Source organism: Triticum aestivum, chromosome 4A (genome assembly GCF_018294505.1).
Source record: "Triticum aestivum cultivar Chinese Spring chromosome 4A, IWGSC CS RefSeq v2.1, whole genome shotgun sequence".
NCBI classification, from domain to species: Eukaryota; Viridiplantae; Streptophyta; class Magnoliopsida; order Poales; family Poaceae; genus Triticum; species Triticum aestivum.
In genome coordinates this window covers 543,351,006-543,374,998 of record NC_057803.1, presented here as the reverse complement: position 1 = coordinate 543,374,998, position 23,993 = coordinate 543,351,006, and the positions used below count along the sequence as shown (strand labels likewise).

Here is a 23,993-nt window from a genome sequence, read left to right as displayed (position 1 = left end):
GTGGCTGTTCAAACCGGGTCTCCCAATATGAATTCGACTCGTATAGTCTGTCGTCAGGCTAGTCGTATATCCATCGCGGAAATCGTTAGGTCAGTAGGTGATACTACGCCACAAATATCCGTGCGACCGATCGAGTTGGTGTGCAGTACGCGTGATCGATCGGTAGAGCTGTAGAATAAGGTACGCATATACACCACAAATATGTACGTACATCGACTGTGGAATTAATGGCGAACATACAAATCGAACCAGACAGGCACATATGCTAACAAGAACAAAGGTGTCCGCCTCTTTTCCGTTACGGAAAGTTAGGCGTACGCGTACTCTTAAAGAAGGCTGTATATGCTCTTTCCATGTGAAGCAAAATTCGATTAAACTGTGGCCAAACAAACACGGCAGAGACATGCATGCGTGCCGGCCTGTGCTGTGCGTGCAGAATTTGCTCGATGCAGAACGTTGCTTGCTAATGCTTGCTTTGTAACGGGAGGTTGCCTCCGGGCACATGGATGATGGATTCGTGCATAGCTGGAATCAGCGGACTGACCGGGGTTAGCGCACATGCGTGTACTATGTTTTTATACGCGAGATCCATAAGCGAGGGATGGGTAGATGCTTTGTGATTTGTGAATGTCACGTGTCATTCATCAGGGCGGGTCTCACCTGCTAACCGTGAGACCTGGTTTTATATTTTTTTTCCGTGCGACGGTGGCGGTGGGCATATGCACCGGCCCGCGAGCTTTTTTGCATACATGCTACAGTTGGCACCAACGTGTACGTGAATGGCGGGAAATTCAATATGCCAATATAGCAAGAAGATACGACGAGGAATAAATGTTTCTAAGACTGAACAGTGCAATCTAGAGTTTTCTTTTAGAAACTACTTATAATAATGTAATCTCGCAGCGAGTATTTATCGCATTAAGCGATCGCTGCGGGATGTCTCGCTAAAGGTCAGGAATCGATCCCTGGTCTAAGGGGAGTTCACGCGCGTTGCTATCCACTCCGTCCAAGCCGCAACCTTGGTAAGTGGAAGGTGCGGGCCCTACTTGAGGCCATTTGAGCCGGATTTTTTCATTGTTTTCTTTTATTCCTTTTATTTTTTATTCTCCATTTTTCATCCCTTTTTGCATTTTGTTTTCGGGTTTATTTTTCCATTTTTTGGTTTTTTTGGTTTTCTTTGTTCTTTCGGATTTTTTTATTCTCCAATTTTTTGATTTTCTTTTTTCCTTCTCCTTTTTTCAAATAGTATTCAAAAACATTGAAATAATTTTTCAACATTTTTTTATACATGTTTAACATTTTTTTTCAAATACTTGTTCAACATTTTGGTAATACTTGTTCAAATTTTTTTAAATACTTGCTCAAGATTTTTTCAAATACTTCTTCAACATTTTTGAAATACCTGTCAAAAAAATTGAAATGTTTCCTAAGAGTACTTTTCGTTATATATATATATATATATATATATATATATATATATATATATATATATATATATATATATATATATATAGGGTCGCGCTATTCGTCACCCTGGGTGAGGAATAGTTATTCTTCACCCCCCCTCTATTTTACCATCAATGCATCATAATTTTACGTTTCGTAAGTTTTGTCTTATTTCCGACGCAAAAAGAGACCGTAAGAAAATATATAATCGCTGTAAAAAATATTTTATGTTATGTAAAATTACAAACATAAAAACATAGTCTAAAATACACATAAACTGCAAATTTTCTTGTCTTATGACCTATATTTTTATTTTCTTATGTCAAATTTTACGTAGTGAATCAATAGGAATGTAACTATTTGAATTCCAAACGTAATTTAATTATGAAATGATCGTAAGATTACCTCGGGTGAAGAATAACTTATTCTGCCCCTGGGTGATAAATAGTAACACTATATATATATATATATATATATATATATATATATATATATATATATATATATATATATATATATATATATAATAGTCTAAAGTATAAATAAAAGAAAAAACAGAAAGCAAAAAATGAAAAGAAAAAGTGAGAAAAGAACAAAATAGAAACAGGTTGGAGTTTCTTGCGCCCGTGTAATCTAGTGTTCATTCATATATAGAGTGGGTCTGATGGGCCAAGTTGGGCCTTGAATAGCATAATGGCTTTAGATTCCTTATTATTGCATAGTATAGGTGTACCTTTTAAACATCTGGACAAAAAAAGTGGACCTTTTGACGAACTTGGCATCTCTCATTAAAAAAATCCCCTAAATCGTGTAAATTTTGGTGATGCTAGCTTCCACTGTGCACCATGTACATGATGTACTTGTAATAAAGTAGCCCATGCTCTTGCAGCTTTGGGTTGTAATGGGCTATAGGCATGAACCCAGTCGCTTGTGGCCTGCGTGTGCACCTGATGATGTGTTGATGATTCTGGCCAATGGTTTGGCTATGCCTACTGCGTAATGGAATGCATGATTCCATCTAAAAAAACATTCTTTAAAGATGCGTTTGGTTTTAGAAACCAACTGGAATGTAACGGGTCGGACCCGTCCCTGACCCACGTTCTAGTGTTTGGTTTGTAACTGGAACTAAACCCACTCGTTCCCATCCACCGAATATTCCGCTCAGATCCAGAACCAAGCGATCTCTCCAAATCGAGCGGACCACGCGGAACCGTCGCTCGTGCCTCCTCTCTCGCACGAAGCCCTCTCTCTCGCGTGCTTGAGGCACTCTCGATCTGCTCTCTCCCTCGATCCGTGCCGTCGGCCGGTCCCTCCTTGGATCTGCGCCGCCGGACGCTCCTCTCCTGGATCCGCATCGCTGGCCGGTCCCTCCTTGGATCTGCGCCGCCGGACGCTCCTCTCCTGGATCCGCGTCGCCGGCCACTCCTCTCCCTCGTCTCCTCCTGAATCGGCTGGCGGGCGGCGAGCAGCGGGTGCACGGGGCAGGCGGGCGACGAGCGCGAGTGTGCAGTTCTTAGGCGGCAGCAGTGGGGCGACGGGTGCGCGGCCGACGCAGGGAAGAAGGGTTACATCGGAGGCGGCGGGTGCGGGGCCAAGGCCAGGAAGACGGCCGACAGCGGGGACGGCAGGTGCGGGGCTCACGCCGGGAAGAAAAGCGGTGGCGTCCAGCGCTCAAACGACAATTGGAGAGCATGTGCATGGCGGCTGATGTGGATTGCACCGGCGAGTGTGTGGCCAAGGCCGGGAAGAGGGGCGCTTCCATCTAGTGCTCAGGCAGCAGCCATATATGCGAGCGACGGTGGCCGCCTTCCAGTGCTCAGGCGGCAACCTTTTGCAATTGTTCCTGCCTATATTTGTTGACATTCGTGACAAATTTTGATGTCAATGTGTACATGCTTGTTCTTTCCTTTTACATTTTGTCAGTAATGTCAGTAAATATACGAATATGATTGCGTATATATAGACTACTATGTCGTATATCTGGAATGTTGTGAAGCAAATTACAAATAAAATGTTATTTTGGAATTTAAATGAAATGCTACTAAACATACTGTCAATTTTGAACAACTTTCATTCCATTCCATTCCATCAACCAAACACTGAGACGGAACCATTCCATTCCACTCTATTATTATACCAAATACAGAGATGGAACCATTCCATTCCAATGGAACAGAACCATGACATTCCATGACACTTCGTTTCCGAACCAAACACACCCTAAGGAACCAACAGAAACAAATTAGAGGAGACGTGAAATTCATGATCAGTGTCTACTCTGCCTCACAAAAGCTCATATTGACCAAGAGACACGCACAAGCAATTAGGGTTTGCTCGCCTCCCGTTGGCGGCGCCGCTGACCTGCCACGCTTCTGTGGCCTTTGGGCCATGGAGACGGAGTGGATCTCAGCTCCTGTCGACGGGAGGGCTCCATTTTCTGGTTTTAGGGTTAAGGTTTGGTGGGACGGTGTTCAGGTGGTGGTGGCGGCGTCTTGTCCAATAAAGTCTCCCCGACTTCAGCACCATCTCGACTGCGACGTCGAGAAGCTCGTGGGAGTGGTGTGGTTCTTGAAGACTTCTTCTGGCTGTGGGTATCTCTGGATCGTCAATGAGCTTTATCGACGGTTCTTCCTCCTTCATCTTCGGGACGGATGTGGTCTTCTTGACCCGTTCGGCGACTTTCCGTCCTCATCCAACTACGTCAGGTCGACACGGTCTGGAGGTTGAAGACGAAGGGCATCTCAAAGATTTCATGGTAATTTTCATTTTTGTTGAGGTGCTTTGTACTGTTTGGTGTTTCTTTTAATGCCAGGGTCCTTTTCGCAAAGAAAAAAAAGAGTCTACTCTGCCTCTGGGTGATTTTGCTGATCGATAAGTTGCTCTGGTCCTGTCTAGCCTTGACTTGGCAGGTATGCAGCAGCACAAATACATAGGACGAAGTCTCGGATTTCACCAGCAAGGGGTACAACGATAATAAGTGTCGAGGGTGTGTCTGGCAAGAGGTTCTTGATACCCATAGAATTTGTGGGTGGAGAGCGACGACGAGGCTTTATCCCCTCGGTCAGGGCTCTGAAATGCACTTGACAATTGTTCAGCGACAGAATTGCGTATGTATAGCCCCGATCCTTTGTGAAATTTGATAGAAGAATACGCTGGCTGTGTCATCCTAGCTTGGTTAAGGCCGTTTCTCTCCTCTGAAGGGGATCGCACAAGTGCCCCCCTTCTTGTAGCTTCTGCGTTCTGACCACGTAGAAATCGCGTGACGTTCATCTCTAGCTCCTCCACAGTCTTCCTACATTTTAAAAGGCTATCCTCACTCACGCCGAGCGCACGGCAGCTTCTCGCTGGAGGCCGGAGGCAGCGTGTGCCCCCACCCCAACCTGACCACGCACACGCGGCTTCTCGCCGTTCGTTCCATTGCCGTTCAGACATCAATCAAACACCAGTACGCCTTCGCCCCTAAATTCACCGACCGCTCTCACTCGCAGCAGCAGTCTAACCAACCAAAGAAAACCATCGTCACAGCGCCCCCTCTGGCCCCTGCAATGGCAGCCGCCGACATCCGCCTCTCCGTCGCCCACCAGACGCGCTTTGCACTCCGCCTCGCCTCCGCCATCTCCTCGCCCTCCAACGCCGACGGTGCCGCCGGCAACGCAGCCTTCTCCCCGCTCTCTCTCCACGTCGCGCTCAGCCTCGTCGCCGCCGGCGCGGGCGGTGCCACCCGCGATCAGCTGGCCGCTACACTCGGTGCCGAAGGGCCCGGCGAGGCGGAGAGCCTCCACGCGCTCGCCCAGCAGGTGGTGCAGCTGGTGCTCGCCGACGCATCGGTCGAGGGCGGTCCGCGCGTCGCGTTCGCTAACGGCGTCTTCGTCGACACGTCGACGCCGCTCAGGTCGTCCTTCAAGGAGGTCGCCGTTGGGAAGTACAAGGCCGAGACCCACTCCGTCGACTTCCAAACTAAGGTGATGATGTGCATGTGTCCGATGCTGTTAATTAGTCGTTCTGTTCGGCATCAGTTGTACAGTACTACCGTTTTTTTATGTGATTCTATTTTACAGCAGAGATGCTTTATGAAAATGTTGCTAATCCTGTTTTTATTTTGGTGAAACTACAACTAAATTATGTACAACATTTATGATTTTGAGAAGTGCACAAACTATTTAACGACGCGTTTGGTCTTGTCTTGGTCCAGGCTGCTGAAGTTGCGTGTCAAGTGAACACATGGGTAGAGAAACTCACATCAGGTCTCATCAAAGAGATCCTACCGGATGGATCTGTCGACAGCACCACTAGACTTGTTCTTGGCAATGCCCTTTATTTCAAAGGAGCATGGACAGAGGAGTTTGATGCATCCAAGACCAAAGACGGCGAGTTCCACCTTCTTGACGGGAGCTCAGTACAAGCATCATTCATGTCTAGCACAAACGAGCAGTATCTTTCGTCTCACGACAACTTGAAAGTACTCAAGCTTCCTTACCGGCAAGGCGGGGACATGAGGCAATTTTCCATGTACATACTTCTCCCAGAAGCAAATGACGGTCTTTGGAACTTGGCCGGAAAGGTGAGCTCGGAACCAGAGTTCCTAGAGAAGCATACCCCAACTGAGAAGGTCCTAGTCAGAAATTTCAAGCTTCCCAAGTTCAAGATTTCGTTTGGATTCGAAGCTTCCAGTTTGCTCAAAGGTTTGGGACTGCATCTCCCATTTAGCTGTGAAGCCGATCTTTCGGAGATGGTGGATTCAGCAGCGGAGCAGAATTTGTACATCTCCTCAGTTTTCCACAAGTCCTTTGTTGAAGTGAATGAAGAAGGAACAGAGGCTGCAGCCGCAACGGCTGCAGTGGTTATGCTAATGTCACTGCCATTAGACCCGCCAATGGAGATGGATTTTGTCGCAGATCACCCATTCCTGTTCGTGATCCGAGAAGATTTGACTGGTGTGGTGTTGTTTGTTGGCCATGTGGTCAATCCTTTACTTGCAGCATAGTGCATCTGCTTTTGAACCAGCGAAAGGGCTTATGTCGCATGCGAGTAAAGAGTTTTACCATGAAATCTTCCTATCATTGAAGTAAACCTATGCAGTGTCTGGTTTCGAAGTATGACTTCATTTAGGTATTTCGGTTTTGGATTTGTGGCTTGGTTGATGTACATAATGTGTTTTGAAAAAAAATGTATGTTTCTGTCTTCTTAAGTTGTCCCCAGTTAATACTTTTTTTCTTTTGGAAAGGAGGATAACCCCTGACTTCTGCATCAAGCGATACATGAAGCCATTTTATCATATTATTCAACGTAACTCGACAAAACAAGTACATCGATCAATCTGAAGCCACCTTCCACGCAACCATAGTCGCTACTCGCTACTCGTACAAACTTGATGATGTGCCCCGACTTCGCATCAACACACATCATCTAATCTGATGGCCTCACTAAGCCGCCCACCGGCCAGCCGTGAGCACCAACCGATCTAGCAAACCACCACGCGCTGCATGCACAAGCTATAGAATCGGCCGCCGCCATCTTCCGCTCTTCCACCTTTAGGAACGATCGACAAATTCACCTTGTCATGTCATACTGCCGTCGACGCCAAACATTACCACCACCTGCGCGTGTCCGTCGCCAAGATTCTGCTGCACCACGCCGCTGAGACCTGCCATCGTCGCTACTGTAGATGCAACACCGCTCCTTCTTTTGTCCCCTCTGGTCAGCACCTGCTCCATGACGATGCCCCCAAAAGGTAGGGCGACCCCGAAAGCCCCGTCATTGTTTGGTCCGAGAGTCCTAGATCTAGGGTTTTCCCTAGAGCAGTCAGAACAATGTGGCTACGAATACAACCGACAATGCCTTTGACAAGGATACGACGTCCAAGATGTCGTCATCGTCTTCCATGACTGAGGTCAACATGGTTTTCACCGGCATTCGTGTCACTCTGAACCAGCAACTGCCCGGATCCATCAGAACGCCGATAGGGAACCACCATCCCTTGACAACCCCTCGCCGCGCCGCCGGCCGTTCACATGTAGAAGCGACGACCGATCTCGGTTGGATCCAGATCCATGGTCGCCGCCGCGCCCGCCGTCGCCGGAGAACCCACGGGTTCCCACCGGCCATGGGGGCAAGATACGCCGCCCTGGCCACTGTGTGTGTGCTCCCCAATGGCCCCGCCCTAGCCGCTCCACGGGGATCGTCGCCGCGTCCATCACCTCAGCCCTTCGACGCAGGGCCTGCCGCCACCGCGGCCTACGACGGCGTCAACAACGGCAAGGAGGGCTGCGATGTGGACTTGTTGCTGGCGGCGCTAGGGATCTCCCCCCAGCGGCGCCCTGGGAAGGCGTCACGAGGGGGTCATGAGGGGTATGTTTCCCTCGTCTTGAGATCGTGCCAAACCCGTCTATAGGTTATATTTGATCCCTCAACTTTTTCTATATATACTCGGTAATTTCCCGTGCGTTGCAACGGGAGAACAATAGTCATGTGTGCATATGTGATATATTTAGGTCATGCTTTAAAAAATAAATCAACCAAGAGCTCTTTACCCTCCTATTGCTACAGTGTAAAACATGTGCAATACAAGTATTACTTGAAATAGACATACATAGATTGTATATATTTAAATGCACATGCATTGCTACGGAGAACAAAATAATATGATTACCAAAAATGCAACTTCCTCATTTCCTAATAAATCTGGAGCACCTTGTTCCACCATGAACTATCTTTTCACTTAAGAACCAACAAAACCTAGTTTAGTGTTACAATCAAATGGCATCAAAGTACTAATAAAATAGTCCTTCATATCTACTTTCTTATTCATTTTTGGTGGACAGATTATGATAAAAAACAGCATTATTCAACTCCTTCGCATCTCTGAGGCAAAAGATGAAACCACGGTAATTACTCAATTCAAGGGCGAAGAAGATACATAATTTAGTTCATCGCATATCTGCATGAAAAGAATTGTCATGGTTAAACCGTACAAAACATTGCATCGCTGCATCTGCAGTTGTGCCCACTATGATCTTTTCTCTAACAAAAAAATATTGAATAGCAACTTTTCAGGAAAGTCTACGTGGGGGCAACATGCACTCTCCAAGGTCACTGCTGAACACAGTGTATTCCCTTAACTTCCTTCCATCTTCACATAACTCGTCAACTTCATGTTTTTCTCTCCATAGCTTACAAAAAGAATTAGCTTACCTTTCCTCTTTGCTGAAATTTTGAGAACGAAAAAAGAACATTTAGAATGGTTATTTTAAAACTACCAAAAACAATAGATGTGTGGTGTGTGACGTGATTTGTGACTAAGAGGCATTCAAAATCATTGTTGCATGCTCAAGGCGGCCATGAAATGTTCAGCAATCAACCTATGAAAAGAACAAGAACTTGATAAATTACAATAGTACTAATACATTGTGCATATAATAGATATGGGCGTGCCCTGATTACATAAGTGCAACACATTTCTCCCCTTGCAATCACTACAACAGATGACACAAATTAGGACTGGGCTATGGGTACTATACAAGATCATTGTTTTATGGAGCAAGTGCAAAAGATGCGCAATACTACAAATGACAAGGCACAACATGTTTAGTTTTTCGACCAAGATAATAGGGACCCATAGTTCATGGCAGGAACCATACCCGTGAGGAACGAACAGACTAGTGGAGATCGCGGGCACCATCATAGTGTCATTTTTTCATGTGGCTAGCCATGAGAAATAGGTATTTGAAAGGAAATTTGTAATTTCCAAACGTTTAAGATCTTGTGATTAGATCCGAACGCTTCGGCCGTTGCCCGATCCGCATCCCGAGCGCTGCGTTCGCTCGTTTTTTTTTTCTCTGCTCGCTCACGCTCGTGCTATCGATCCCGATTTTCCCGTCCCAATTTTCTTCGCACGATCTTGTCGGGTAGTTTCCTCTTTTTTTTTTGCACGACCCGATGCGGCTTGATCGCTAGTTTTTCTCCCTATTTTTTTGGAACAAATCGATCCCCTAACCTGATTCGTACATCACATCCCATAACCTCATCCTAATAGCCAACACCTCTCTATTAATTTCCTACACTTTGAAAATGGCATCATACTATTTAACCATCGAAAATCTCATTTGGTGCATCATTTTATTTTTTAAACGAAATCGAACGCACGCTGCGCCGTTTGTTTTTGAATCATGTTGTCAAACGCCCCCGCACATTTTTCGCCGGCATGCGTGTCACCTGTCAGTTTGCTATTCCAATATGTGTAATAATCATGGTAATTTATAGACGCTGACATGATAACTTACGTATCCTTACCATGGTAACTTTGACGTGGGGGGGGGGGGGGGGAGTAGTTGAAACATACCGCGGTAACTTCTGTATAAATTTGCTGGTAACTTACGCACCGCATATCTGATAACTCACGTACAAGCATCATGGGAATTCTGGGAGATCATCAACGTTTCTTTGCTGTTAAAATATAAGATCCAATAAATTACACGCCAACACCGTGGTAACCTTTTTTAACATGAAAAAAATTGATACTCCCTCCAGTCGTTTTTACTTTGCACATTGGATTTGCCGAAAGTCAAACTTAGCTAAGTTTGACCAAATTTATATTAAAATTTATTAGCATCTATAATATCTAATAAATATAATATGAAAATATATTCCGAGATGAATCTAATGATATTGGTGTTGTTATGTAAATGTGAATAATTTTTTATATAAACTTGGTCAAAGTTGGATGAGATTGACTTCAGATAAACCTAATATGCAGAGTAAAAAGGATCAGAGGGAGTATAATATACCCCTAATTTATTCTGTGTGAATAGCAAGGTTTCGATCGCACAACCCCGTACGCCAGCTCAGCCCACGTCCAGATCGGGATTGAAAACGTAATTGTCTAAAGTGTGACTCGAATCCACTACCCTACAATGTAGCAACAATGTACTAACCAACTCACCCTGCCTTGATTGTTGTCCAATAAGTAGAAATATGATAGTTAAACTTTATTTCACTTTCATATGAGCCAAAAAAGCATTTTTTTTCTTCTTGTGTTTTTTTGGATTTCTCAAGTTGTCTTGTAGTCTCTCATATACCAACAGTTTGTATACCTTATCCATGTATCCTCATTGTAAATATCATGACAACTTTACATGAGGGATTTTTTGGGTTGAAACATACCCCGATAACTTCTGTGCAAATGGCATGGTAATTGATGTACCATGACCCGATAACTTACTTGTAAATGTCATTGTAACTTCGACCGTGGGTGAAAAAATTATTGAAACATCTCCCCGGTAATTTATGTGTAAACAACACGATAATTTCTGCATGGCAACCCTGATAACTTAGGCACAAACACCATGGTAACTTTGACCTGAAGGGAAAAAGTTGTCAAAAATATACCCCAATAACTTCTGTATAAACATCATGGTAATAACGCATCATATACATGATAACTTGGACTCCAAGGAAAAATTGTTGAAAAATATAACCTCGATAACGTTTGCGTGAATATCATGGTAATAGAAGCACTGTATACCTGATAGTTAGGTGAACCGGGGGAGGGGGGGATTTGTTAAAAACATATTCCCGATACTTTGTGTGCAAATAACATGATATTATACACACAGTAAAGTTGATAACTCACTACAAACACTACTGTAACTTTTGACCCTGGGGTAAAAGTTTGTTGAAAACATACCTTGATAACTTGTGCGTAAATAACATGGTAATATACATACAACAGAGCTGATAGCTTACTTAATCTAGACGTGGTAACTTTTTAACCAGGGAAAAATGTTCTTAAAAAACACCTTCCAATAACTCATGTGTAAACAACATGATAATGCACGCACATGAGAGTTGATAACTCCTATAAAAATATCACGGTAATTGTTTAATCGAGGGAATGAAAATCGTTGAAAAACGTACCCCGATTACTTTTGTGTAATATGGTAATATACACAACAAAGCTGATAACTCACTGCAAACATCATAATCACTTTTTGATCCTGGGATAAAAGTTTGTCGAAAACATACCCCAAAAATTTGTGTGTAAATGACACGGTAACTTATGTATGATAAACGTGATAACTTACCTAGCCCAGATGTGGTAATTTTTGGTCTGAAAAAATCATAAGAACATATCAACATGATATCTAGTTTTGAACATCTCGTCGAGACGATTTTTTTTGTAAAGACGGTTTTTCAATCGGAGCGACGGTTTGAGCTATAAAACATTTTGAAGTTTGAAAAAAAAAAATCTAGGATGATATCAGCTTTTCGTCCTTTAATGCATATATGCATGTAATTAAAGGGAGGAATGCATGTAAAAAAATTAGTCATTCTAATGCATGCATGTATATAATTAGAGTAAAGTAAGATTCGATTCTTGCCTATTGCTAAAATCCGAACGTTCGATAGTTATAAAAGTCCTTTAAGAAAAAATAAATCTGAAAAAAGAAAAGGAAAAAAGCCGAAACCAAAAACTGAAAATTAAGAAAAGAAAAAAAAATACCAAGCAGCATCCACCGACCGAAAGGAAGCGAATGCATGTACGTGGGTCAGCCCACCTCCTCACTCCGCCAAGGAGAAGCCTGCAGTGAAGCCATTGCTATTGAAACAAAATGGGCATTCCGCAATAAGCAGTATGAGGATGGACAAGTGGTTCACAACAAGGCTCGCCTAATGGCACATCGCTATAGGACCGGTGTCTAAGTACTGTCAGCTACCCCTAAAAAGAAAAGAAAAAACTATCAGCTTCATCATAAATAGAGGTTTGGTTATTAGAAACAAACGTTTGGAAGATTGGAGATGGTAACTGCACGTAATTCTTCAGAAAGGAGGAGCCTGCATGTAACTGAAGAGAATTTGCCTCATGGCCGATGGATTCCTCCAACAAGTGCAGCCGCTGCGGTGTTCAGAGACAAACGCCGACGGAGGTCTATCCAGGGGACGTACGTCGAGGTGCTGCCGCTGCGGTGTGCAGACTGTAGAGATAGGCTTGGAAATTTCCAGGGAGCACCATCGTCCGTCGGTCGTCTTTGAGGGACTGGAAGCACATGCCTGTGATGAGAGGCTATCTCGTTAGCTCTCGACTTGAATGTGCCGACAATCCACGCGGCTTTCTAACTGTTGTGAGGCGGCGACATACTGTATATCAATACTGACGCTCCATGCAGGTACGCAGCCATGCTTCCCGAGATTAAACGTCGCGGGGCCACTTTTTCAGGGATCGATTTCGAGCATGAAAACAGGCGGCATAGTTCTGAGGCTCATCAGTTAGCTAAGGCTTCTTCGACCCTGGCTGTAGGTCGTCATTTGTGGCTACATTATGTACCTGAAATTACTTGTACCCAACAAACCATTGGGGAATGAATAAAGCCTATTTCTCTCAGAAAAAAATGGAGAGTTTTTCCTTTGACGAACAAATGGATCGATTTTTGTGGCATTGTAGAAAATAAACTGCAACATTTACTGGTTCAATCATTTGTTAAGACCAAACGATACAATGATATCTTTATTAAGAGTTTAACACACACACACACACACACACACACACACACACACACACACACACACACACACACACACACACACACACACACACACACACACACAGAGTTTTAGTATGAGAAAACCAAAACAATGACACTCGCTAGACGAAGTTACATCTCCTCCATCGATCCGGCGATCCTCCCATGGAGCCAGCCAACCACCACGCATTACTACTAGCCAACGCTAGTTGTTGACTCTCGAGCATACCCTCCTGATCTCTGTGCCCTGGTCGGCTTTGGTCTTGACCCCGATTTTCCCCATATTCTCCATGGCTCTCTCGAACTTCCTCTCCCACGCCCCTGCCCTGTTTGCGTTTTCTCTCACCTGCCTCATCGTTTCCGTCGAGTTGAGCACGGCGTCCGAGGTGAACAACACTTTCCTGTCGATCACGTTTCGGTAGTACTGCTTGTCCAGGACATCGGGGGTCACATCGTCTTGGTTCACGCTGGCGTTGTCGTTGCCGTTGCACTGGGCCCTGAGCTTGGCGGCAAATGTCGGGTCCATCTCAGAGAAGCGGCTGGAGAAGAACATGCAGCGGGCGCGGCCGATGGTGTGCGCGCCGGAGAGCGTGACCATCTCATCGGAGGTGAGTCCCTTGGCCGCGAAACTCGCCTGGAGCTCCGTGACGTTAGAGAAGGGCCCGGGCAGCTGGTCGGTCTCGTTGGCAAACGACTCGCGCCCGTCGTAGCGACCGCCTGGCATCCGAATGTTGATCCTGCGGTTGCTGAGGAAGTAGGACGCGTCGCGGGCGGCGAAGGCGACGATGTCGGCGCATGAGACTCTGCCGGGGCAGGCGGCCTCGATTGCCCTCTTGGCCGTGTCGATCACCTCGAACCCTCGCAGGCTGTTCTTGTTTGGAGGACCTTCCCTCTCTGTGTCGTTGTTCTTGGAGTTGGTCATGGTGAGGAGGACGGAAGCATCGCACCCCTGACATCACATGAAGGGATTAATAATAAACTTGTTGATCTTCTTAAACGACAATGCAGTTAGTATATACTTCCTCCGTTCCAAAATAGATAATCCAACTTTATAGTAACTTAGTATAAAGTTGGGCCAACTATTTTGAAACGAAGGGAGTAAGTTAGTAGAATCGACGAGCCGTGTCTAGTGTACCCGAACGAAGCAGTCGTGGAAGAAGAGACGGATGAGCCCCGCGCCAATGCCAGGGTTCGCGGCGACGGCCTCGCTCACGGCACCCCTCACGATCCCTTCCGCTCTGGGGCAGTACGACGGCGACCTCCTGTTGTTGTAGTAGCCGTAGCCGAGTCCCAACCCAGAGGGAGACGCCCCCCGCTGCCGGCGGTTCAGCCTGGAGCCGCGAGGACAGAACCGCGGGGTCCTCAGCCAGCCGTTGAAGCAAATGCTGGCGCCCTCGCACGCCGCGGGCCCGGCGAGGAACGCGGCCAAGACGACGAACGCTGCGAGCTTACTAGTCGCCATCTTCTTTTCGCACTAGCTAGATAGAGGAGATAGATCGATGGCCGTACTCGTGTCGTGTGTTGTTTGCTCCGGCTGGGTTACGGGTGATTTATAGGCCGTCCCGGACAAGGACGACGAAGGCAACGTATGGGCGGGCAAGCCGCGTTTAGTGGGCGGCGCACGTTGCGATGGACCCCGATTTCCACCGGACAGCTCAAGCCGCTGACCGGCGACGTTCGCTGGATCAACTTGCGCTGTGCCTCAGTGATGGCGCGCGCGTCGGCGGTCTGATCGGCCTCGTGGTGCCGGTGTGCGTCGGGACAAAAAGCTGCATGGGAACAGTGGCTCCGCCTTGCTGTCCTCGCCGGACTCGTTCATTGAGTGGAAACGTCCACAAACGTCAACAACCACTCTATGCAGATTGCATTTACAGCTGCAGCAGCTGCTAACCGGTTGCATTAACTCGAGCAGGTTTCGTTCACGTTCACATGGATCACGGGCGAGCATGCGCTTGCAGAGCACTAGTGTATGTCTCCTTCCAACTTGAGTTAGCATGTTTCACTTATTTATTTTTGTCAAATTTCTTTTTTCCATCTTATATTTATTTTTGTTTTGTCTTTTCCCCCCTCGATCTAGGATGGTGTGCAAAGTTTGCTTTGCACATTGTGAGATGCCGAGTAGCACAAGCTTTGGCATGTATTTCAGGGACGTGGACAAAACCTTTCCGGCAAAGTTTTACTCGCACATTTATTTTTAGTTTTTTTTTCAATGGTCCTTTTTTGTGCTGTTCAACATTCTTTGACAAGTTCATATCTTTTTCTTTTCTTTTTTCCGATACTCCCATGCTCCGTTGTTACCAAGTTTCCGCAGCATTTCGCCGGTGGTCGCCTGAGGTTCAGAGCGCACGGTCGCCGATATGTTGTGGATGTCTACAGTGGGTACGACACCACATGTATCGGCGGCAATGACTTGAGGAAGTTCATGAAGGACTTCAATCTGGGTCATGGACAGTTTGTTGTTTTCATCATGTCTGGACGCATTGCCAAGACATATGTGTGCAATCTTGATAGTGGTTTTTCTGTTCAAGGTGGAGCTGAACCAGAAGAGGTTGAAGAAGAGCATGGGCCTGATGCTTTGGATGTCACTTATGATGCTGATCTTGATGAACGAGAGGAAGGGAGTGGTGCATTGGTGGATGCAGAGGGGATGAATACGTATAATGTGGATCAAGCTCATCCAGGCACCATCTACAGCAAGGATGCCAACTTGGTTGAAGAGGAGGCGGATAGGCTTGCTACGCTTATTGCCATTGATGAGGGCTACATCGGTTTGCGTTTTGTCCATCGCTTGACGTTCACAGATGTTGTAAAGAAGTTGATGTATGTTCTTTTTTTCCATATTTTTTTCTCTTGCACATTAGTAGAAATTACATGTTTTATTTTTGTTTTTCCCTATTTTTGATAGTTGTATCAAATAATGCATGGCTCCTTTTGTATTATTTTAGTAGTTGCTCCTTTTGTTTCCAAGGCACTCCTCCCTGTCTAAAAAATGGAACCAATCATCAGTATTTTTTATCACATTAATTGTAACGCCCACGATGCGGCTATATCTCCCACGTGTCGAGGTACGATTTAGAGGCATAACCGCATTGTGGTTTTGTCGCAAGAGGGGTAATCTTCACACAATCCCATGCACTGAATAAGAAATGGATAAAGAGTTGGCTTACAATCACTTCACACAAATAACAAGTTAAACATACATCATCTAGAGTACAATCAACGTCCGACTACAGAACCAAAATAAAAGAAGACAACCCAAAATGCTAGATCCCCGATCGTCCCAACTGGGCTCCACTACTGATCATCAGGAAATGAAACATAGTAATGGCTAGGTCCTCGTCAAACTCCCACTTGAGTTCGGTAGCATCACCTGCACTGGTATCATCGACACCTGTAACTGTTTGGAAGTATCCATGAGTCACGAGGACTCAACAATCTCACACCCACGAGATCAAGACTATGTAAGCTTATGGGTAGGATAAGGTAATGAGGTGAAGCTGCAGCAAGCGCTAAGCAAATATGGTGGCTAACATACGCAAAAAAGAGTAAGATGAGAAGCTACGCAATGGTCGCGAAGCTAGAAGTGATCAAGAAGTGATCTTGAAACTACTTACGTTCAAACATAACCCAAAACCGTGTTCACTTCCCGGACTCCGCCGAAAAGAGACCATCACGGCTACACTGTGGGGAACATAGTAATTTCAAAAAAATTCCTATGCACACACAGGATCATGGTGATGCATAGCAACGAGAGGGGAGAGTGTGTCCACGTTCCCTCGTAGACCGAATGCGGAAGCGTTAGCACAACACGGTTGATGTAGTCGTATGTCTTCACGATCCGACCGATCCAAGTACCGAACGCACGACACCTTCGAGTTCTGCACACGTTCAACTTGATAACATCCCGCGAGCTCTGATCCAGCAAAGCTTCACAGGAGAGTTTCGTCAGCACGACGGCGTGATGACGGTGATGATGTTGCTACCGATGCAGGGCTTCGCCTAAGCATCGCTACGATATAACCGAGGTGGAATATGGTGGAGGGGGCACGACACATGGCTAGAATAGATCAACTAATCAACTTGTGTGTCCTAGGGTGTCCCCCTGCCCCCGTATATAAAGGATCAAGGGGGAGGCGGCCGACCAGGAGGAGGGCGCGCCAGGAAGGGAGTCCTACTCCCACCGGGAGTAGGACTCCTCCTTTTCCTTGTCGGAGTAGGAGAGGGAAGGAAGGGAAAGAGGAGGAGAAGGAAAAAGGGGGGCGTCGCCCCCCTCGTTGTCCAATTCGGACTAGAGGGGGAGGGGGCGCGTGGCTGCCCTGGCCGCCCCTCCTCTTCTCCCACTAAGGCCCATGAGGCCCAATTAACTCCCCGGGGGGGTTTAGCTAACCCCTCGGTACTCCGGTTTTTATCCGAAATCACTCGGAACACTTTCGGTGTCCGAATAAAGTCGTCCAATATATCGATCTTTACGTCTCGACCATTTCGAGACTCCTTGTGATGTCCATGATCATATCCGAGACTACGAACTACCTTCGGTACATCAAAACACAAAAACTCATAATACTGATCGTCACCGAACTTTAAGCGTGCGGACCCTACGGGTTCGAGAACTATGTAGACATGACCGAGACACGTCTCCGGTCAATAACCAATAGCGGAACCTGGATGCTCATATTGGCTCTTACATATTCTATGAAGATCTTTATCGGTCAAACCGCATAACAACATACGTTGTTCCCTTTGTCATCTGTATGTTACTTGCCCGAGATTCGATCGTCGGTATCTCAATACCTAGTTCAATCTCGTTACTGGCAAGTCTCTTTACTCGTTCCGTAATACATCATCCCGCAACTAACTCATTAGTTACAATGCTTGCAAGGCTTAGAGTGATGTGCATTACGGAGTGGGCCCAGAGATACCTCTTCGACAATCAGAGTGACAAATCCTAATCTTGAAATACGCCAACTCAACAAGTACCTTCGGAGACACCTGTAGAGCACCTTTATAATCACCCAGTTACGTTGTGATGTTTGGTAGCACACAAAGTGTTCCTCCGGTAAACGGGAGTTGCATAATCTCATAGTCATAGGAACATGTATAAGTCATGAAGAAAGCAATAGCAACATACTAAACGATCAAGTACTAAGCTAACGGAATGGGTCAAGTCAATCACATCATTCTCCTAATGATGTGATCCCGTTAATCAAATGACAACTCATGTCTATGGCTAGGAAACATAACCATCTTTGATCAACGAGCTAGTCAAGTAGAGGCATACTAGTGACACTTTGTTTCTCTATGTATTGACACATGTATTATGTTTCCGGTTAATACAATTCTAGCATGAATAATAAACATTTATCATGATATAAGGAAATAAATAATAACTTTATTATTGCCTCTAGGGCATATTCCCTTCAGTCTTCCACTTGCACTAGAGTCAATAATCTAGATTACACAATAATGATTCTAACACCCATGGAGCCTTGGTGTTGATCATGTTTTGCTCGTGGAAGAGGCTTAGTCAATGGGTCTGCAACATTCAGATCCGTATGTATCTTGCAAATCTCTATGTCTCCCACCTGGACTTGAACTCAGATGGAGTTGAAGCGTCTGTTGATGTGCTTGGTTCTCTTGTGAAATCTGGATTCCTTTGCCAAGGCAATTGCACCAGTATTGTCACAAAAGATTTTCATTGGACCCGATGCACTAGGTATGACACCTAGATCGGATATGAACTCCTTCATCCAGACTCCTTCATTTGCTGCTTCCGAAGCAGCAATGTACTCCGCTTCACATGTAGATCCCGCCACGATGCTCTGTTTAGAACTGCTCCAACTGACAGCTCCACTGTTCAATATAAACACGTATCCGGTTTGCGATTTAGAATCGTCTGGATCAGTTTCAAGGCTTGCATCAACGTAACCATTTACGATGAGCTCTTTGTCACCTCCATAAATGAGAAACATATCCTTAGTCATTTTCAGGTACTTCAGGATGTTCTTGACCGCTGTCCAGTGATCCACTCCTGGATTACTTTGGTACCTCCCTGCTAAACTAATAGCAAGGCACACATTAGGTCTGGTACACATCATTCCATACATGATAGAGCCTATGGCTGAAGCATAGGGAACATCCTTCATTTTCTCTCTATCTTCTGCAGTGGTCGGGCATTGAGTCTTACTCAACTTCACACCTTGTAATACAGGCAAGAACCCTTTCTTTGCTTGATCCATTTTGAACTTCTTCAAAACTTTGTCAAGGTATGTGCTTTGTGAAAGTCCAATTAAGCGTCATGATCTATCTCTATAGATCTTGATGCCCAATATGTAAGCAGCTTCACCGAGGTCTTTCATTGAAAAACTCTTATTCAAGTATCCTTTTATGCTATCCAGAAATTCTATATCATTTCCAATCAACAATATGTCATCTACATATAATATTAGAAATGCTACAGAGCTCCCACTCACTTTCTTGTAAATACAGGCTTCTCCAAAAGTCTGTATAAAACCATATGCTTTGATCACACTATCAAAACGTTTATTCCAACTCCGAGAGGCTTGCACCAGTCCATAAATGGATCGCTGGAGCTTGCACACTTTGTTAGCACCTTTTGGATCGATAAAACCTTCAGGTTGCATCATATACAACTCTTCTTCCAGAAATCCATTCAGGAATGCAGTCTTTACATCCATTTGCCAAATTTCATAATCATAAAATGTGGCAATAGCTAACATGATTCGGACAGACTTAAGCATCGCTACGGGTGAGAAGGTCTCATCGTAGTCAACTCCTTGAACTTGTCGAAAACCTTTCACAACAAGTCGAGCTTTGTAGACAGTAACATTACCATCATCGTCTGTCTTCTTCTTGAAGATCCATTTATTCTCGATGGATTGCTGATCATTGGGCAAGTCAACCAAAGTCCACACTTTGTTCTCATACATGGATCCCATCTCAGATTTCATGGCCTCAAGCCATTTTGCGAAATCTTGGCTCATCATCGCTTCCTCATAGTTCGTAGGTTCATCATGGTCTAGCAACATGACCTCCAAAACAGGATTACTGTACTACTGTGGTGTGGATCTTACTCTGGTTGACCTACGAGGTTCGGTAATAACTTGATCTGAAGTTTCATGATCATCATCATTAGCTTCCTCACTAATTGGTGTAGGTGTCATAGGAACCGGTTTTTGTGATGAACTACTTTCCAATAAGGGAGCAGGTACAATTACCTCATCAAGTTCTACTTTCCTCCCACTCACTTCTTTCAAGAGAAACTCCTTCTCTAGAAAGGATCCATTCTTAGCAACGAATGTCTTGCCTTCGGATCTATGATAGAAGGTGTACCCAACAGTTTCCTTTGGGTAACCTATGAAGACACATTTCTTCGATTTGGGTTGGAGCTTATCAGATTGAAGCTTTTTCACATAAGCATCGGAGCCCCAAACTTTAAGAAATGACAACTTTTGTTTCTTGCCAAACCATAGTTCATAAGGCGTCGTCTCAATGGATTTTGATGGTGCCCTATTTAACGTGAATGCAGCCATCTCTAAAGCATAACCCCAAAATGATAGCGGTAAATCAGTAAGAGACATCATAGATCACACCATATCTAGTAAAGTACGATTACGACGTTCGGACACACCATTACGCTGTGGTGTTCCGGGTGGCGTGAGTTGCGAAACTATTCCGCATTGTTTCAAATGTAGACCAAACTCGTAACTCAAATATTCTCCTCCACGATCAGATCGTAGAAACTTTATTTTCTTGTTACGATGATTTTCCACTTCACTCTGAAATTCTTTGAACTTTTCAAATGTTTCAGACTTATGTTTCATTAAGTAGAAATACCCATATCTGCTCAAATCTTCTATGAAGGTGAGAAAATAATGATACCCGCCGCGAGCCTCAATATTCATCGGACCACATACATCAGTATGTATGATTTCCAACAAATCTGTTGCTCGCTCCATAGTTTCGGAGAACGGCATCTTAGTCATCTTGCCCATAAGGCATGGTTCGCAAGTACCAAGTGATTCATAATCAAGTGATTCCAAAAGTACATCAGTATGGAGTTTCTTCATGCGCTTTATACCAATATGACCCAAACGGCAGTGCCACAAATAAGTTGCACTATCATTATCAACTCTACATCTTTTGGCTTCAACATTATGAATATGTGTGTCACTACTATCGAGATTCAACAAAAATAGACCACTCTTCAAGGGTGCATGACCATAAAAGATATTACTCATATAAATAGAACAACCATTATTCTCAGATTTAAATGAATAACCGTCTCGCATCAAACAAGATCCAGATATAATGTTCATGCTTAACGCTGGCACCAAATAACAATTATTTAGGTCTAAAACTAATCCCGAAGGTAGATGTAGAGGGTAGCGTGCCGACGGCGATCACATCGACTTTGGAACCATTTCCCACGCGCATCCTCACCTCGTCCTTAGCCAGTCTTCGCTTAATCCGTAGTCCCTGTTTCGAGTTGCAAATATTAGCAACAAAACCAGTATCAAATACCCATGTGCTACTACGAGCTCTGGTAAGGTACACATCAATAACATGTATATCACATATACCTTTGTTCACCTTGCCATCCTTATTATCCGCCAAATACTTGGGGCAGTTCCGCTTCCAGTGACCAGTCTGTTTGCAGTAGAAGCACTCAGTCTCAGGCTTAGGTCCAGACTTGGGTTTCTTCTCCTGAGCAGCAACTTGTTTGTTGTTCTTCTTGAAGTTCCCCTTCTTCTTCCCTTTACCCTTTTTCTTGAAACTAGTGGTCTTGTTGACCATCAACACTTGATGCTCCTTCTTGATTTCTACCTCCGCTGCCTTTAGCAGTGCGAAGAGCTCGGGAATTGTCTTATTCATCCCTTGCATATTATAGTTCATCACGAAGCTCTTGTAGCTTGGTGGCAGTGATTGAAGAACTCTATCAATGACACTATCAACAGGAAGATTAACTCCCAGTTGAGGCAAGTGATTATGATACCTAGACATTTTGAGTATATGTTCACTGACAGAACTATTGTCCTCCATCTTGCAGCTATAGAACTTATTGGAGACTTCATATATCTCAATCCGGGCATTTGCTTGAAATATTAACTTCAACTCCTGGAACATCTCATATGCTCCATGGCGTTCAAAACATCGTTGAAGTCACGGTTATAAGCCGTAAAGCATGGCACACTGAACTATCGAGTAGTCATCAGCTTTACTCTGCCAGATGTTCTTAACGTCATCAACAACATCTACAACAGGCCTGGCACCCATCGGTGCTTCCAGGACGTTATTCTTCTGTGCAGCAATGAGGATAATCCTCAAGTTACGGACCCAGTTTGTGTAATTGCTACCAACATCTTTCAACTTTGCTTTCTCAAGAAACGCATTAAAATTCAACGGAACAACAACACGGGCCATCTATCTACAATAACATAAACAAGCAAAATACTATCAGGTACTAAGTTCAAGATAAATTTAAATTCAATTAATCATATTACTTAAGAACTCCCACTTAGATAGACATCCCTCTAATCATCTAAGTGATAACATGATCCATATCAACTAAACCATAACCGATCATCACATGAAATGGAGTAGTTTTCAATGGTGAACATCACGATGTTGATCATATCTACTATATGATTCATGCTCGACCTTTCGGTCTCAGTGTTCCGAGGCCATATCTGCATATGCTAGGCTCGTCAAGTTTAACCCGAGTATTCTGCGTGTGTAAAACTGTCTTACACTCGTTGTAGATGAACGTTGAGCTTATCACACCCGATCATCACGTGGTGTCTCGGCACGACGAACTTTGGCAACGGTGCATACTCAGGAAGAACACTTTTACCTTGAAATTTAGTGAGAGATCATCTTATAATGCTATCGTCAAACAAAGCAGAATAAGATGCATAAGGATAAACATCACATGCAATCAATATAAGTGATATGATATGGCCATCATCATCTTGTGCTTGTGATGTCCATCTCCAAAGCATCGTCATGATCACCATCATCACTGGCGCGACACCTTGATCTCCATCGTAGCATCGTTGTCATCTCGCCAACTATTGCTTCTACGACTATCGCTACCGCTTAGTGATAAAGTAAAGCAATTACAGGGCGATTGCATTGCATACAATAAAGAGACAACCATATGGCTCCTGCCAGTTGCCGATAACTCCATTACAAAACATGATCATCTCATACAATAAATATAGCATCATGTCTTGATCATATCATATCACATCACAATATGCCCTGCAAAAACAAGTTAGACGTACTCTACTTTGTTGTTGCAAGTTTTACTTGGCTGCTACGGGCTGAGCAAGAACCGTTTTTACCTACGCATCAAAACCACAACGATAGTTTGTCAAGTTAGTGTTGTTTTAACCTTCTCAAGGATCGGGCGTAGCCACACTCGGTTGAACTAAAGTTGGAGAAACTGACACCCGCCAGCCACCTGTGTGCAAAGCACGTCAGTAGAACCAGTCTCGCGTAAGCGTACGCGTAATGTTGGTCCGGGCCGCTTCATCCAACAATACCGATGAACCAAAGTATGACATGCTGGTAAGCAGTATGACTTGTATCGTCCACAATTCACTTGTGTTCTACTCATGCATACAACATCTACGCATAAAACCTGGCTCGGATGCCATTGTTGGGGAACATAGTAATTTCAAAAAAATTCATACTCACACACAGGATCATGGTGATGCATAGCAACAAGAGGGGAGAGTGTGTCCACGTACCCTCTGTTGGAGAACGTAGTAATTTCAAAAAAATTCCTACGCACACGCAAGATCATGGTGATGCATAGCAACGAGAGGGGAGAGTGTTGTATACGTACCCTCGTAGACCGGAAGTGGAAGCGTTAGCACAACGCGGTTGATGTAGTCGTACGTCTTCATGGCCCGACCGATCAAGCACCAAAACTACGACACCTCCGAGTTCTAGCACACGTTCAACTCGATGACGATCCCCGGACTCCAATCCAGCAAAGTGTCGGGG

At 44.7% G+C, this 23,993-nt stretch overlaps 2 protein-coding genes across 2 annotated transcripts; one reads left to right on the top strand and one right to left on the bottom strand.

Moving 5' to 3' along the window:
- The first annotated feature begins 4,702 nt into the window (after positions 1 to 4,702).
- On the top strand, positions 4,703 to 6,629 carry LOC123086834 (serpin-ZXA). The gene is made up of 2 exons (XM_044508654.1): positions 4,703 to 5,408; positions 5,639 to 6,629. The coding sequence occupies exons 1-2, from the start codon at positions 4,992 to 4,994 to the stop codon at positions 6,428 to 6,430; spliced, it is 1,209 nt and encodes a 402-aa protein (XP_044364589.1). The 5' UTR covers positions 4,703 to 4,991; the 3' UTR covers positions 6,431 to 6,629.
- Positions 6,630 to 13,058: 6,429 nt separating this feature from the next.
- LOC123082259 (peroxidase 2) lies at positions 13,059 to 14,491 on the bottom strand. Its single transcript, XM_044504629.1, has 2 exons — positions 14,098 to 14,491; positions 13,059 to 13,911 (listed from the first exon to the last, which is right to left on the bottom strand). Exons 1-2 carry the CDS (start codon positions 14,422 to 14,424, stop codon positions 13,168 to 13,170), a joined length of 1,071 nt encoding a protein of 356 aa, XP_044360564.1. The 5' UTR covers positions 14,425 to 14,491; the 3' UTR covers positions 13,059 to 13,167.
- Positions 14,492 to 23,993: the final 9,502 nt, after the last annotated feature.

Excerpts from the sequence above, each read along its gene's own strand:
- LOC123082259 (XM_044504629.1), bottom strand. The coding sequence starts at position 14,424 with ATGGCGACTAGTAAGCTCGCAGCGTTCGTCGTCTTGGCCGCGTTCCTC. Across the intron at positions 13,912-14,097 it reads TCCACGACTGCTTCGTTCGG|GGGTGCGATGCTTCCGTCCT; the intron begins GTACACTAGACA and ends ATGTGATGTCAG.
- LOC123086834 (XM_044508654.1), top strand. The coding sequence starts at position 4,992 with ATGGCAGCCGCCGACATCCGCCTCTCCGTCGCCCACCAGACGCGCTTT. Across the intron at positions 5,409-5,638 it reads CCGTCGACTTCCAAACTAAG|GCTGCTGAAGTTGCGTGTCA; the intron begins GTGATGATGTGC and ends GTCTTGGTCCAG.